Consider the following 18,235-nt stretch of genomic DNA (forward strand, 5'->3'; position numbering starts at 1 on the left):
GGCATAACTTCACACTTTCAATTCATTAGCTAACCATCTATAATTTGGACAAGAAAGGAAAAGTTAATTGATAAAATTTATGGTATCAAAACATTATTCATTTCTTATTTAGGCATTCTAAGGTAAATTGTTAATACAGAAAGTATATGGATTTTTCAGTTAGAGAAATATAGGTTAAAATACAAATGGACCACTTAATGGACTCATGACTTTAAATTAGTTAATTTCTTTAAGCTTCAGTTTTCTCTGTTTGAAATGAAGCTGATTACCATGAATAATGCTGTAATGAACATAGTGCTACATATAAATTTGTAAATAAATATTTTCAAAATTTTGGGGTAGATATCAAGAAAAGGCATTACTGGGTTATATTACAGCTGGATTCTTAAATTTGCAGACCTCCCTTCCTGTTTTCCATAGTAGCTGTACCAATTTACATCCCTACCAGCAGTTGAAACTTATATAATGTTATCAACCAATGTTATCCAATAAACTGAATTTTTAAAATGGAGTTTCAAGGGTGTTTTTGAGGATTAATTTGAATAATACAAATAACAGTGTGCAATTAGTTATGTGGCACTTAATATACCTTAAGAAAAGCTGCTTTCTTTGTTTTTCTGTTATTTAGAATTAATCTCCAGCTCTGGAAAGGATATTCACAGTAATTGTGATTTAGCAAAGCATTATTTATTTTAGTGAAATACTAAGGACTTTTAAACTTTCTTTCATTTAGCCCTCGTAACACACCTATGAAACTTTATTCCCCCCCAAAAAAGAGCTGAGAGGTTATGTGCATTAGACATATTCATACATCTGGGAAATGTCAAATATAATTAGACTATCTGAAATGAAAATCTGTTCTCTTAAAGTACTGCACAGCCTATATTTAATTAGAAACACACAGGCACAGAGATTATAACTTCCTGCCTTTATTTAATAGAGAATGAATCAATTGCTATAATAAAACAAAAATATACTAGTCTTTTTCCACTGTTTAATATATACAGTTACAAAATATAACTCAAATATATAATTTAATTTCATTAAAAGTTGGCTAAATAAGTGATGACTCAATGATACGATTTGGGAAACTTTCATTGCCTCCTTTCTGCCAGACTTACCTCTGATTTTCCAATAGCTCACCAGCAGTCAGAACGCCTGGACTGTGAAAACTATTACCAGCTGTCACTGTTAATAGGAGACCAACATTTCTGAAACTATTTCCTCTCACTTAACAATTTGCTTTCTATTGTCAATGTTTTTGTCTTAAATTTCCCATTTTATCCAGAGGGCATATATTACTTTGACCATAGAGTGTGAGAAAGAGTCAAATATATAAAAGAAAAAAAAGATCAGGAGGTGTTTTAAAAATGGTTTCTACATAGATTTTACTGGCACAAGCTACTTAATATTTTATCTAGTCTCTCAGACACTGGGGACTAATTTAGTGAATCAAAATTGCCAGAACAGGAATATATACAGCACACTAATGAATGTAATGGACAATACACATTAGTATTGAAATTTGAAAAGAAGCTTGGTGGGCAGTGTCTAATGAGAGAAAAAACATAACAATAAGCAAACAATAAAACTAAATGTGAAGTTTGTTTTCCTCAACATTATTTTCAGAGATTAGCAACCAAATATCTTAAATCCCAATGCAGATCTCTCCCTAATACTCTATGCCATTAAAAAAAGAATTTGTAATCTATCACATTATACTATGCACATTCATTAACTCTATTATTTTAAATCTGCCTTCCAAAAAAGTGTTTGGTACCATAATACTGCTAATGCATTATGCTTATTTTTTCTGCTCAGTCTTGCTCACCAGGAATGGTAGTTGAAGAGTTTCTGGTTTTGATTGATTCATGTTGTAACTTATATGCCAAGTATAATATTAGGAGTTAATACCTTCTGTGACTAAACTATAATGATATAATCATGTCCAAGTGAGGTAAGGTGAGTTTTAAAAGCACCCCAAAAGGAAAAGAAAGATAAAAAAACTCATGGACATGGACCACAGTGTGGGTGCCCGGGAGAGAGGGGGGTGGGAGAAAGGTAGAAGAAGGTAAAGGGGTGATAAATGGTGATGGACCGAGACTTGACTTGGAGTGGTGAAGTGGTACACAGATGATGTGTTGTAGAACCGGGCACCTGAAACCTGTATAATTTTGTTAACCAGTGTTACCCCAATAAATTTAATTTAAAATGTCAATAAATTTGTGCTGGTCATTAGTAAAAGCTATGTCAAATCTGTAGGCCCTTACAGAGTTTCAAAAATAAGTTTTGTATAAAATGGATCAAAAATAAGTTTTGTGTTTTGTTTTATTTTCTTTTTCCAATTCAAGCTATCATATTGGCTGTTAGAGCTCAAGACCTCTAGCAAGTTATTCAACTTTTCTGAGCATCAATTTACAGATTTGTAAAAAAAGAGATAATCTTTCTAATTGCCAGAGGTGAAGGTTATATAATATATAGTATAAAGCATATCTAGTTCAGCATATTCTATAGAATAAATGCTCTCTATAGAAGAGATGTTATTATTTATAAAATTACTTTCAAACTTCCAAGGGGCATAAGAGTAATGATGGCTGCCTAAATATTCTTCTTTTACATATTTTAAAACATAATACAGATAAACAAGGAGAGTTTATAAAATAAGACATACATGCCTTCAGCATGACTAAGAAATATAGGACATAATGAACTTCAAATTATTTGTAAGTAGAAAAATAAATATCCATGTGCATCAGATGAGTGGGAATAATTGAACAGATACTACAGCTAGTGTGAAAAAATATAATGGTTGCAAGTCTTTAAATAATTCCATATTTCATATGACTTTATGAAAGAAATATTTGTATTAGTAACAGAAGAGAAAATTTAAGAGTAACATGATTGAAATCATGTAAATTCCTTTAGCTATTACAGTATAAAATATTTTTATTATTCAGAAAAATAATCAAAATGATTTATATTCTATAGCCACTGGTTTTCTATCCAGAAATAATCAATGATCACATGGAACCTACCAGACAGTTTGAAAGGGAGACACAACATAGTCACTTCCAGGTTGAAAAGAAAGCTTAAGCAAATGAGACTAACAATGCAGGTATCTGTGAGGAGGATATTATAGAAGTTACAATCTCATTTCTCCTTTATTGAATCTTCACAATGACATTCCTTCATGCTAGTACATACTTTCATTTGTTTCTAGAAAACACTACCTTTTGTTATTGTTGTTAATTCTCACCCGAGGATGGTTTTCCCAGTGATTTTTAGAGAGAGTGGGAGAAAGATTGGAGAAAAGAGAGAGAAAAAAAACAACATCCATGTGTGAGAGACACATTGATTAGTTGCCTCCTTCAAGAACCCTGATGGGGGCCAGGATTGAACCTGCAATCCAAGTGCATGCCCTTGATCTGGAATCAAACACACAACCCTTCAGTATACAGACCAATGTCCTATCCATTGAATACACCAGCCAGGGCTAGAAAACACTGCTCTTAAACCAAATTTTTGAAAGCTTTTTTATTTGATGGTTCCTCAGGGTACAAATAATAGGTTCTACATGGGGGCAAGTGAAGTGTTGAGACAAGAATGAGCTCTTTTCATAGAATCCAAACCAACACTAGGTATTAAAAATTCTTTACAAATTTTCCAGAGAGATAAAAATTATCTCACAATTCACTTACTAATAAAGACAGTGTCATAAAGACCAGATCACACTACCTGGTTTTGAGCTTAAAGAGATTCAATATGTTTGTAAACTTACAGAATTTAATATTTCTATCAGTTTCTCTAGTCATAAGAGGACTAATAGTCTTAACTTATAGGATATTGTAAAGATTAAATGAGATAATAGATCACTAGTGCTTAGCAAAGCAGTTAGGATATAGTAAGTGCTTAGAATTAAATGTTATATAGAATTGACATTTTAATATTCTTTAATTAATAGATTAAACATTTTTAGTATTTATATTTCTCATCCATGAATTACCAATTCATAACTTGTGTTCACTTTTCATTTATTAGTAGGAGATATGTATGTACTATGGGTATAACCTTTCGGGTATCTTTTTTGTTGCAATATTTCCAGAATTTATCCTTATTGTTTAACTTTTTTATGGTGTGGTTCAACTCAGAAAGATAGTATAGTCTGTCATGAATTCTTGGTGACCTATTCTCTACGGGACATCCTTCCACACATACTTCAAAATTATACAGATATTTTTTATATTTAATACTTTTATTGTTTTTCTTTTGATATTTTCACCTTGGAGTCCATACAGAGTTATTCTTATGTGAGATATGGATCCATATTTGTTGCTTTTTTATTGAGTTTACTGGGGTTACACTGGTTAATAAAATTATATAGATTTCAGGTGTATAGTTCTATAATACATCATCTGTATAACATATTGTGTGTTCACCATTCCAAGTTAAGTCTCCTTCCATCACCATTTATTCCCCTTTTACTATCTTCTACCTCCCCACGCCCCTTTCCCTCTGGTAATCACCTTACTGTTGTCTGTGTCTATGAGGAATTTTTTTTCTTTGCTTAATCCCTTCACCTTTTTCACCCAGCTACCAGCTCCCTTCCCCTCTGACAGCTGTCAGTCTATTCTCTGTACCTGTGAGTCTGTTTCTACTTTGTTTGTTAGTTTATTTTGTTCATTGGAGTCTACATATAAGTGAAAACATATGGTACTTGTCTTTCTCTGACTGGCTTATTTCACTTGCTTCTTTAACGGATAACCAACTGCCCTAACATCAAGCTAAAGGCAATAAGAGAGTTTAGACAGTGAGTTACAGAGAGCACCAAAGTCATGTTATTACTTTTTAGTAATGTTTCTAGCCCAGTGTTCTTATTAACAAGATGCACAATCTTTCAGCTGAAGATGAAACTGATTCCATTGAAAATTTTGGTCTGATAACTCATACTTCTATTTCAGGAAATTTGTTTCTTAGCACCTCAACATAAAGTGTCCCATTTTAACTGAGCTAAAGCCCTGAGAGATTTGACTCCCCTCCTACTATTTCAGTCTCACTTCATACCATATACTCTCACTTTCCCCACTCCAGGATATATCTGTACTGTGGTTTTGTTTGTTCATTTGTTTTAATAATCTGACACTTTCTCTTCTCCTTCAAGACATGCACACTCACATATTCTTCCAACTCAGGAAGTGATTTCTTTGGTACCTCAAATCACTTCTACTCATCCATAATTCTACTTTAAATTTATTCTGTTTATGACAGTATTCTTCATTCTTTGATATTCTCAAGCACTTATATGGTTCCATAATGCCCTGTGCTTCATGTTTGTCACAGTAATTATATTTTAATTGCTAAATAGGTAGCATCCTTTCTAGAATTTAAATTTAAATATGCATTAAATAAAATACAAATTCATTTTTATACAAATGAATTTATACAAACCAGGTAGCCATATTAATAATATTTCAGGAACTCAACAAATATGGCTAGTGGCTAATCAATTGAATAGCAAAAATTATAGAACATTTCCATTAATGTTCAAAGCAAATAATTGTTTTGGACAGTTATTTATCTTAAAGAATTATCTGAGTGCATGCCCCAGCTGGTTTGGCTCAGTGAATAGAACATCAGCCTGCAGACTGAAGGGTCCCAGGTTCGATTCCAGTCAAGGGCACATGCCCGCGTTGCTGGCTCGATCCCTCCTAGCATGCAGAAGGCAGCCGATCAGTGATTCTCTCTCATCATTGATGTTTATCTCTCTCTCCCTTCCTCTCTCTGAAATCAATGAAAATATATTTTTTAAAAGAATCATCTGAGTGCAGAGCATGTTTTCTAGAACCCAGGTCCTGTGCAACCATTGCTCTGATTTTATCAAATTGTTCACCATTTCTTGTAATTGCTCAGCCTCTCTCTCTCTCTCTCTCCTCTACACACACACACACACACACACACACACACACACACCTTGTTAAGGTTTCATCTAAATATCATGTAATCTTTGAAATCTTCCTTGGTTGCAAAACCAGAATTAGATGCTTTCTATTCTTTGCTTTTCTAAAAGGTTGTTCATTTACCTTATTCTATTGCAATTGTACATATACCCTTTTCCATGAAAAAGCTACCTAAAGTTGGGCTTTGGTTTATTTAATTTATATTTATATGTCTGTTGCCAAGATACATAACACCAAATGTGATTATGATGTATTATCCTTTATACATATTACTATATTTGAATTACTAATAAAATTTTATTAAGAATTTTTGCATCTATGTTTAGAGTTATTAGGCTGAAATTTTCTTTTCTTTAATTTATTTTTCTGGTTCCAGGTATTGTTAGTCTTATTTTAAATTTTGGTAAATTTTCTTTACTCTTCTAATTTCTAGAAATTGTACAGATTTGGCATAATTTCTTCCTTACAAGTTTACTAGAATTTACCAGTGAAACCAATTAAGCCGGGAGTTTTATTTTTAGAAGAATTTTAACTATAAATTCAAATTCTTTAATAGATACAGAGATATTCATGTTTTCTTCAGTGAATTTTGGTTGTTTATATGTTTTAGAAACTAGTCCCTTTCATTTAAGTTATCAAATTTATGAGCATAATGTTGTTTGTAACTTTCCTTTCTTTTCCTTTTAATGTTTGTGGAATCATAGTTTTGCATTCTCTTTCATTCCTGATAGCAGTTTGTGTATTTTCTCTTTTTTCTTGGTTAGCCTTACTAGATAATTATCAATTTAATAATCATTTTTAAGAGCTTTGGTTTCATTAATTTTTCTTTGTTGGCTTCTATTCTGTTTGTAATTCCATTTGATTCTGCTATGATATTTATTATACCTTTCCCTCCGGCTACTTTATGCTTACTTTGCACTTCTTTCTTAAATTCTCTAAGGTGGAAATGATAATGTTGTAATAATCTGGTTATTATTTAACAGGAAAGGAGTAAAGGGAAAACTACATAACATAGGCATGCTTTGCTAATTTAACACTCAAAGTATGTTCCCCGCTGATCAATAGGGAAGAGACTGGACAAAAGCAGTTTTAACACTTGCCCAGTAAAGTCTAGGTGAGGTGGGAAGATGCTTGTCTGTCAATCACATCTGGGAACAGATAACTGGCCAAAACAAGGGCCACTGCAAGGGTGGGAAACCTGGATATTTAAACTTGTAAATAAAGGACATTTCCCTCTCCTGGCTCTTGGCTCTTGGTTCTCTTGGAACTCCTGTTGCAGGGGGCACACTCCCCTGCACGTGCCATGGACTAATGGACTTTAATTAACCTGATGCTGAACTGGACCTGGCTCAACAAGGAATGGAAACTGTGGCCACTGACCCTGGTTTTAGCTCTAATGAACCCCCAACTTCACTTCTTCTATTACTGGACGAAGGGAAATGGGACTTTGGAAAACAAAGGCTGGCATTCCACAGAAATAAAGCTTCTACCATATCGCATCTTTCCTTGTGAGTCTTAGAAAATTCCTTTTCTTGAGATATTACAAGAACTATACCCCCAGCAGCAACCAGGGGAGATAAGGCATGCTTCTGTCCATTAACATTGGAAATGCTGGCTACACAATAATTTCAAAGGGTTCTCTCCTACTCAATTTATGGAAAGACTGTGCATGTAATTGATATTTTTTTAGATTTTTGGTAGAATTCACTAGTGAAGTCATCTAGGTCTAAATCTCTTCTTTTTATGTGGTTGGGTGTTTTGTTTTTTGTAGGAAGGTTTTAAATTACATATTAAGTATGTTAACAGATATAGGTCTATACAGGTTTTATATTTTTTATTGAGAGCCTTAACAGTTTGTGTTTTACAAGGATTCTGTCCATTGTTTTTAAGAAGTCATTCTTCTTTGCATAAATGTGTTTATAGCAGTTCAGAGCAGTTCACCTCAGAAGGTGTCACTTTGGCATGTGAATGATTTTGAGCTGAGGACAATCATGGCCCAACAGACTCAAGGAGAGCTTTTAACCTCCTCCTTAACTGCCTAAAATAATTTATATAGAAAGCCTGCACCAGGAAGGCAGCTATTACCAAAGATAACTTTCTTTTACATAAGAAAAGACTTCTCCATATGGCAGAACAAATATTTCTTTACCAAACACTTGTTCTTCTATCTCCTTGTAAATTACCTTCCTCCCCTTTGAAGTCCCAGGCCCCAACCCATTCCTCCTTAACCTAGAATAACATATAAGCCTCAATTGTTCTACTGCCTATAGGCCTCATAGCCTGTATGCGTATATAAAATTAAATTTTATTTTATCCTGTTAATTTGTCTCATGTCATTTTAATAATTTGACCAGTCAGAAGAACATAGAAAAGTAGAAGACAAAAATTTTGTTCCTAATATCACATTTATAAACTTTAAAATCAGTAATTTGTGCCCTGTCATTTTTTCCTCTGATAAGTCTAACTAGAGATACATTAATTATATTTACCTTCTCAAATAATTGACTTTGTCTTTACTGTTTTCTGTGTCAAGAGTCCTGCTCTGGTGATTCAGTGGTTATAGAACATAGAACAGTCCTCAGCAAATACAGTCAAAGCAATTGGATATTTATAAACCATAAACTGAACTTTATTCTTAGACTCATACCTGAAATATATGGAAATCCATGAAAAAAAGAAAACATATTGTAAACATTTGTGGTTACTATGGTGCCAGTATGTGCTTACTAAGGTGCCAGATAAATACATGGAAAGACACATTTATTTTTCCTTTCTTATATAAATAACTTTAGAGTATTTAAATAAATGTAATTAAATAAACTAAGTTTCTTGTATAGGATAATTATGGATTACATATAAAGAAAAAAATTAAATTGGAAAATAAGCATTTTTCAACATGTAATGAAATAACAAAACACTTAAGGAAAAAACAAATGTCAACATTTATTAAAAACATTAACTATCTAGATAGGGAAAATGGGCAGAACCTACTACATGAAGCCAATGATATTTATGACATCACTATGTGTGTGCTTAAGGATGTAATGTAATAAGATTTACATAGAGAGAAATTTACATAGCAATAAATCAAATTCATAATGTGGGGTATTCTGAAGGACAAATAACCAGTCTACATGCACATGCACATATATAAACATATGCACAATAGATATAACCAGGAAATTTAATGTAAACTGGGTTTTAGATAATGTTAAGAGGTTTTTTTAATAGTGATGGGTTTGAAACTAATATAGTGTCATGCCAAATATGTATTACTTTATTAATATGATATTAAATTGTACTTAATTATCATTATAAGTGGTCAATATACTCTGCTGGGTGACAGAGAGTACAATGGGGTAAATGCAAGAAAGAAGGTGAAATCCTTAACCTCAATAATTTTATAATTCACTTAATTTTATAGCAATATAAATAAATAATCAGAATGTCATATTTTAATGAGTTGACTGGAGTCCAGGGAAAGAATTTATTCATACTCTGAAGCTATCATAGCAGGCTTATAACAAAAATAAGCATTTACCAGAATTAAATGATAAGAAACTATATTCTAGGTAAAAATACCTCTTTTGAATGCTATTTTCAAGAAAGAAACATAAGGGTTAATGTTTCTATACATACAATTATAATAGAGAATGATTGCATCATGGGGAAGAAATTAAAAATAGTCATATAAAAATTATTGTCAAACTCCTATTTTTTTATGAGCTGAATCAATTTTGAAAGATAAATTAAAACATAAATTTCTCCCATGTAGTAACCATTTACAATGTGCCAAGAGCATTGTGACAACTACAATTGTATTCTATGTAATTTTTCATCCTTTACATGTGTGCTAATCATTGTTCTAAGTTACATGAACAAAACTTCATGAACTAGGTAATTTTATCACTCATTTCCATTATACAGATGAAGAAAAAGAGGCACAGAGAGCTTAAGAATTTTTCCATGGAACAGATTGACAAAGGTCAGAGGGGAAGGGGATTGGGAGGGATTGGATGGAAGAGTGAACAGATTAATTAGCCAAAGAACACATATGCCATGGATACAGACAATAGTGTGGTGATAGCCAGAGGGAGTGGGTGTAGGGTTGAATGGAGGTGGTAAAGGAGAATAGGAGAATGGGAGACATCTGTAATAGTGTCACAAATAAGTAAGTGAATGAGTGAATGAATGAATGAACAAACAAACAAACAATAAAACAAAAGCCAACCAGGACTCACCTCTGGTCAACAACAACCAAAAAAGGAATTTTTCCAGAATTATCAAGGCATTTTTTTTTGTTGTTGGTGGTGTTGTTAACAGTATTACAGATGTGTCCCAATCAGCATCCCTTTATCTCCTCCTCCCAGCCCTTGTCCTACCCCAGGCCTTCACCACACTATTGTCTTTGCCAATTGGTTAGGCATTTATGTTGTATATAAATCCTTTGGTAGATTTCTTCCCATCTCCCACGACCCTCCCCACACCCCCAAGATATGTCAGTCTGTCTCAAAATGTGTCAAGATATGCCTAGACCTATTTTGTTTGTCTGTTTATTATTTTCATTAGATTCCACTTATAAGTGAGATTATGTGATATTTATATTTCTCTGACTGACTTATTTCACTCAGCATAATATTCTCCATGTTGACCCAAACATCATTATGAGGTGCATAACTTGATTCACAATGTAATGCAAAATTCAGCATTATAGTACAATTCCAGAATATACTTATAACTCCAAAATATACCCCATGCTCATTAAAGAGCCATATCACTATCTTCCCTTCATCCAGCCCTAGAGAACCAGTAACTTACCTCTGTCTCTATGAACTGCCTAATCTGGACATTTCACATAAATAGAATCACACATTATGCGGACTTTTGTGTCTGACTTTCTTCACTAATATAATGTTTACAAGGTTCATCCATGCTGCAGCATATATTGGTACAGTGGGGCCTTGACTTACGAGTGTCCCGAATAATGAGTTTTTCGAGATATGAGCCGTCTCCCGGCCGATTTTTTGCTTTGAGTTGCGAGCTAAAATTCAGGTTATGAGCCAGCTTCAGATACCCCACCGCTAGTTGGTGCAGTGAACATCACAGTGAACGCCACAACATCAGCCCAGCATCACGTGTCTCACTCGTTCACTTTAAGATTTGACATATGAGTAATTTGAGTTACAAGCTCCATCACGGAACGAATTAAACTCGTAAGTCAAGGCCCCACTGTACTTCATTCCTTTGTATGTTCCATTGTATGAATATGCCACATTTTGTTTATCCTTTCATCAGTTGGAAGATATTCTGGTTGTTTCCACCTTTTGGCTATTATGCATAATGCTTCTATGCACATGTGCATACAATTGTTTTTGTGAACATGTGTTTTCAAGTCCTAGAAGTACAATTGTTAGTTTATTGAGTCATATGGTAACTTTTTTGAGGAAGGGTCAAACTGTTTCACAAGTAGCTACACCATTTCATGGTCCCACTAATCCTATATAATAAAGAGATAATATGCAAATTGACCATCATGCCCTCGCACAAGATGGCTGCCCCCATATGGTCACAAGATGGGTGCCCCCATGTGGTCACAAGATGGGTGCTTCCATGTGGTCACAAGATGGCTGCACCCACATCTTCGCAAGATGGCCACCACAAGATGGCAGGCAGGGGAGGGCAGTTGGGGGTGACCAGGCCAGCAGGGGAGGGTAGTTGGGGGTGACCTGGCCTGCAGGGGAGGGAGGGCAGTTGGGCGGGACCAGGTCTGCAGGGGAGGGCAGTTAGGGGTGACCAGGCCGGCAGGGGAGGGCATTTGGGGGTGATCAGGCTGGCAGAGGAGGGCAGTTGGGGGCAATCGGTCCATCAGGGAAGCAGTTAGGCATCAATCAGGCTGGCAGAGGAGTGGTTAGGCAGTGATTAGGCTGGTAGACAGAAGCAGTTAGGGGCAATCAGGCAGGCGAGCAGTAGAGAACCGGATTGTGAGAAGGATGTCCCGGAGGATTGTCCCAGATTGTGAGAGGGATGTCTGACTGCCGGTTTAGGCCTCATCCCAGTGGGCCTAAACCGGCAGTTGGACATCCCCTGAGGGGTCCCAGATTGGAGACAGTACAGGTTGTGCTGAGGGACACTCCCGCCCAGTGCACAGATTTCATGCACCGGGCCTCTAGTAATATATAAATCCCCTAGCAGTGCTAAAGTGGCTGTCATTATATTTTTTATTTGCATTTCCCTAAGGACTACTGATTTTGAGCATCTTTTTATGTGCTTTTTTGCCCAATTATATGTCTTCTTTGAATAAATATCTAACGAAGTTCTTTTCCTATTTTTGTTGAGTTTTTTGTTCTATTTATTGTTCACTTTTAAGATTTATTTTGAATAAATTTAACTAAGAAAATGCAATACTTACACAAAGAAATGACAAAACTTTTAAAAAAGACATTAAAGAAGAACTGAATAAATGAAAAGACATTCATGTTCATGGGTAACAGACTTAACAATATTAATTAAGATAGCAATACTTCCCAAGCTAATTTATAGGTTCACTGTAATCTATTTATAAAAAAGCCTAAACCAGTGGTCGGCAAACTGCGGCTCGTGAGCCACATGCAGTTCTTTGGCCCCTTGAGTGTGGCTCTTCCACGAAATACCAAGTGTGGGTACGCATGCACAGTGTGATTGAAACTTCGTGGCCCATGCGCAGAAGTCGGTATTTTGTGGAAGAGCCACACTCAAGGTGCCAAAAAGCCACATGTGGCTCGCGAGCCACAGTTTGCCGACCACTGGCCTAAGCGACTGGCTGACTGGTAGCTATGACATGCACTGACCACCCGGGGGCAGATGTTCAATGCAGGAGTTGATGAGCTGCGGTAACTTTGGCAGGTGCATTTCTCAGATGAAGCACCCAGAACCAGAGAGGAGGGAGCCCAATTCTGGGGCGTGTCACCCGAGAACCACTCTCTCACAATCTGGGATCCCTTAGGAGATGTTGGAGAGCTGGTTTTGCCCGATCCCCACAGGCCAGTCCGAGGGACCCCACCAGTGCATGAATCCGTGCACTGGGCCTCTAGTTCTTATATAAATTCCAACTGTTCTTTTTGCATAAATGAGCAAGCTAATCCTAAACCATACATGAAATTGTTAGGGACTCTGAAAAGCCAAAAAACTGAAAAAGAGAAACAAACAAACAGAAGTCATACTTTCCGATTTCAAAACTTACTAGTAATTAAGACAGTGTGATTCCAGCATAACAATAAACATACAAAGCAATGAAATAGAACCCTTGGGATAAATCTATGTAACTTTGGTGTCATATGATTTCTTAAATATGACACCAAAAGCACAAGTAACAACCAAAAAATAGATAAATTTGACTTCAATAAAATTAAAATTAAAATTTTTATGATCAAAGGACACTATCAAGAAAGTGAAAAATACAACCCAAAGAATAAAAAAAATATTTACTAGTAATATATCCAATAAGGGTCTAGTAGATTTTAAAAAGCTTATTAGAAGGCAAACTGTGGATGGGGGCTTTCAGGGCTTTGAGTATAAATAATAACATGGGCTCCATTCATTCTATTTGCCATAGAAAAGCAGATAGATAACAGTGTTGGCTTCCAAGTTTTTAAATGAATCAAAACACAAATCTGAACTTAAATTATTTCTATTCAGGACCACATGGGTAATTATGACACCATAGAATACCTTAATGATTTTTTTACTCCTATTTTTCTGATGGCATTTTATATCCAATACGGAACTCTATATATTTTAGGGATTTCTTTTCAGGTCACTTTCTTTTTCATTCATCTAACAGGTTATCAATACTGCTCCTTTCTCCAAAGGCATTAAACACATAAGTGAGTATGTGCAGGAGTGAGCCAAGGGCAAGTCCCAAGAAGATTCAGCTCGTTTTTAAATGCTCCTTTCATTTATTTCACATATCCAAATGTGTGATAGTTCCACTCAGTTTGTTCTCCTAAATACCTCTAGAGACATCTCCTGGAACTTCAGATTCATTGCCACTATTAAAATTTAACTCTCAAATAACTCATTTAGTTTAAAACATTAGCCTTCTTCCTGACTCCAACATCTAAAAAATTCATTCTCAATGCAGTTAACAAAACCATCTTTCTAAAATAAAAATATGATTACATAATCTTAGATTAGAAAAGAAAACTCTCATATAAACCCCCTGCCTGAGAATCACCTATAGTCCATGTTTCTATACTGTACTCTAGATAAACTGAAAATATATTTTAGGGATGAGAACATAGAGACTTTGCATTAAAATAATCTGATCAGGTAGGTGACCCTTATTCACTTCAAGTTTTCAGGTCTGTAGACCTACCAAATAAAGTCCTAGTACATGTTAGGACATACAAGCTTTTTATTATTTGAAGCCTACCTCTTTTTTCTTACCTATTAAATACTGTCTTAACTGAGGCAACCTTTTCCCCCAAGGGCAGTTAACATTTATTGAGAATTCTGCCTAGGCCAGATGCAAATCTAGAATCACTTTATACATACTTTGTCATTTCATTTTCAAAATAACCTTATAAAATAAGAATTACTATTATGATATCTACTTTATAGCTGGAGAAACTTAGCAACAAAAATTTTGAGAAACGTGGTCAGGCGCACATATATGTCTGGATTTAAACCCTTGCTGACCTGCTGGAACATGCACTCTGAATTATCAGGCTTGTGCTAGTTGCCAGTGATCTATGAAGTACTGCCTAGCCTGGTGCTGGTGCATGGGGTTATATTCCTGTCTATGAAATGTCTTATGATTAATATGTAAATAAAGTAGTTTTGAGGAGACCACTACCATGTCTTATAGAGTAAATTAAATATAGTATTTGTGTTGATAACTTGAAGAGGTGACTTTTACTCTAGCACAGAAAGGAATGCTAATCATAGAGAGCAATAGGAAGGAAAAGGCGCATTGTGCTAAAAGGTTAAAATGTTATGAGAGGGCTAACTCACTGAAGGACAGATTAAGTAAACTTGAAAAATTTTTATTTACCCTTTTCTCCAAATTTTCCCTCATTTTTTGAATAAAAAGGAAATCTTTTGGAGTGTATCCTTGAAGGCTTGTTTCACTTGCTGGTTCCTTAGGGTGTAAATGAAAGGATTTAATAAAGGAGCAACTGAGGTATAGATAACAGCTACACCTTTGGATAAGGTCACTCTTTCCTTTGCTGATGGCTTCATGTAAATAAAGATACAGCTACCATAAGTAAGGGAGACGACAATCATATGAGAAGAGCAAGTGGAAAAAGCCTTTGTTCTTTTCTGGGCAGAGGGGATGCTTAGAATAGTTTTGATAATATATGCATAGGAAAGAATCACTAACAGCAAAGTGACCAGGAGTGTTACAACAGCTGAGACAAAGGAAAGTAATTCTAGGACACCAGTGTCTGTGCAAGAAATCTGCAGCAGAGGGGAAGTGTCACATATGAAATGATCAATGACTTTGGAAGCACAGAATTCCAGTTTCAGCCCCAAGACCAATGGTGGAAAGGTAATCAGAAAGCCAGCTGCCCATGAACTGAATACAAGTTGGTAGCACACTTTGTTGCTCATAATAACCAGGTAATGTAGGGGTTTGCAGATTGCTACATAACGATCATAAGACATGGCAGCCAGTAAGTAAAATTCTGTAACTCCCAATAAGAGGAAAAAGAATAACTGAGATGCACAACTATTGTAGGAAATAATTTTGTTTTTAGTCACTACGGTCATCAGGAATCTGGGAATACAGATTGTTGTCAATGAAACCTCCAAGAAGGAGAAATTTCGCAGAAAAAAATACATAGGAGTCTTGAGACGGGAATCCAGCAAGGTAAGGAGGATTATGGATAAGTTCCCCATCACACTAAACATATAGTTTAGAAAGAGAAATATAAAAATCACAATTTGCAGTTGAGGGTCATCAGTAAGTCCCAGGAGAATGAACTCTATGCTTGACTGATTATTCATTTCAGATTTGAATCCTATTAAATAGACATAGAAAAACAGCTATAAAAGTGGAAAAAACAGGAATTTAAGAAAACTACAGACATCAAAAAAAAATTCAGAAATGTAAACAAGTTTAAAAGGTTGATTCAATTTGACAAGAGAGATGATACAGAAAATTATAGCATAGATAACCTAAGCAGCCTCTAACTGACTGTTCCATTTAAACCAGTTACCTGTTTACAATGCTACTTCTTTTCCCCATTTGAACTTGAAAAATAATTTAAATTTTAGCTAATCATTTTCAGTTGAGTTTAATTTTTTTAAATGTTCTAAATAGAGAAAATGTGAGCATTATTTGACATGTACTCTCTAGGTATATTTCATAAATTGTTGAAAAAGTATAGTAATCTAAACAGCTATATCAGTGTCAATTTGCAATGTTTATTCAAAATTCCTTACTTCATCAAAAACACTTTTTAAATATGTGGAACATATAGAAATAATAAAGTTACATATCCTCTATATGATTGAAATATTACAATATCTATTAATTACTTTGTCCCAATGTGGTTCTTTTCCATTTTTCCTTTATCTAATTTCATGTAATTATTATTTTTCTGTAATTTCAAATGTATCATTCTTCTCATCAGTTGCATTTAACCAGGAGGCTTTGACTATTCAATCTATATTAAAATAGAAAAAATATATAATAATTCAAAAGTTAGTAGACATTACTTTACTCATACTTATAGAATTGCTTTCATATATGATCAAGATAATTAGTCCAAATTATAAGTGACTTACCTTGGTAGTGTATATTGATATAATTCCCTCATGGAAATATGGTAAAATCAAGAGTCAAAATAAATTAAATATCTCTCTCTTATAATATTACAAAATATTCAATCATTTCAAGAGGAAATTTAATTTCAATGCTTTTCTGGAGAAGAATTTGAAACAGACAATGCAATCTAAAAATTTTATACATTTGCTAATGCCTTCCATCTTCCTTCACACTCATCAAAATCACAGGACCCAGACATTATAGATAATTCCATTAGAATTTTCTTTTATGCCAAATAAGATTTTTTTTTTGTTTTTACCTTATATATTTAAAATTTTAAAAATCCCCATAAAAATTCTAAATGAAAAGGTGATGCTCTAGATGTTCTGGGAAATATCTCAAATGAAAGGAACCCAAATAGGTAATAAAGAATTATTGCTTCCAATTGAACACCAATAAAAGCCACAGTTTTATCATTTTGCTTATAAAATACACCAAGGGATTAATTGAAATAAAAGAGGAAAGAAAAAGAAATGCCCTCTGGAGACTAGTGTCAGGACATACCAATTATGAGAAAAAGAGAGAGAGATGAGAAAACAAAGAAAGAAGGAAATAAAAACCACTGTGAATTGCTTTAACTATAAAACTGAAGAACATTATCCCAAAAGAGAACTAGAAATAATTTAAACTCTATACTTAATGCAAACACAAATTTCAGGATTTCCACTGGGACAATATGGCCAATTCTATTGGTAAGAAAATTTACCCTAGAAAGAGCCTCTCTCATTTCCATTAGTCTATGTGTTAGGATTGCATTAACTTGGTTGTGACCCACCCCCAAAATTGGGGTAAGGGGAGGCAGGACTTAAATGTTTCCCTGTTTCCTCATTATTTTTGAAACAATATAAAACATAAAGAAAAATAACAACAAATACACAATGAGGATCTTTTATTCTTGAACTATTTGGTGCTCCATCTGCTACTCAATACAGTAGCATGTATTTATGACAAAAGGAATATTCTACCAGATAAGCACAATGCAATCATCATTACCAAAACATTAGCATACACTATTAACATGTAATTCTCCATTTAAGTTTCACCAATTGTCTAAAATTTTCTTTATAGTAAAAAGAATATAGTTTAGAATTACATTTTATGTAATTGTCATATTTTTAGTGTCTTTTAATTTGGACTAGTCTTTCCTTAACTTTCAAGAATGTTGTTGAAAATTATTTTTCAGAAATTATATATATGTCCCTCAATTTTGGTCTGAAGTTTCTGCATGATTATATTCAATTCATTAATTTTTGATAGGATTCTCACAGAAGTAATGATGTCTTCTCATGAAATCCCATCAAGGATCACACAATTTCATTTTTTTCCTCATTATTGATGCTGTTTTCTTTTATTTCTAGGTTAACGTGACTATTACAGAATTGTCTACCATAAAGTTACATTTGTATCTTTGTAATCAATAAGTACTTTGTATAGATACTTTTAATTCTATATCAATATCTCAATCTTTGTA

At 34.2% G+C, this 18,235-nt stretch overlaps 1 protein-coding gene across 1 annotated transcript; it reads right to left on the reverse strand.

Moving 5' to 3' along the window:
* Positions 1-15,005: 15,005 nt before the first annotated feature.
* Positions 15,006-15,941, reverse strand: LOC102258503 (olfactory receptor 6C6-like). The gene has a single exon (XM_005862308.2). It carries the CDS (start codon positions 15,939-15,941, stop codon positions 15,006-15,008), a length of 936 nt encoding a protein of 311 aa, XP_005862370.2.
* Positions 15,942-18,235: the final 2,294 nt, after the last annotated feature.

The sequence above is a fragment of the Myotis brandtii genome, unplaced genomic scaffold (assembly GCF_000412655.1).
Source record: "Myotis brandtii unplaced genomic scaffold, ASM41265v1 scaffold1630, whole genome shotgun sequence".
Lineage (NCBI taxonomy): Eukaryota > Metazoa > Chordata > Mammalia > Chiroptera > Vespertilionidae > Myotis > Myotis brandtii.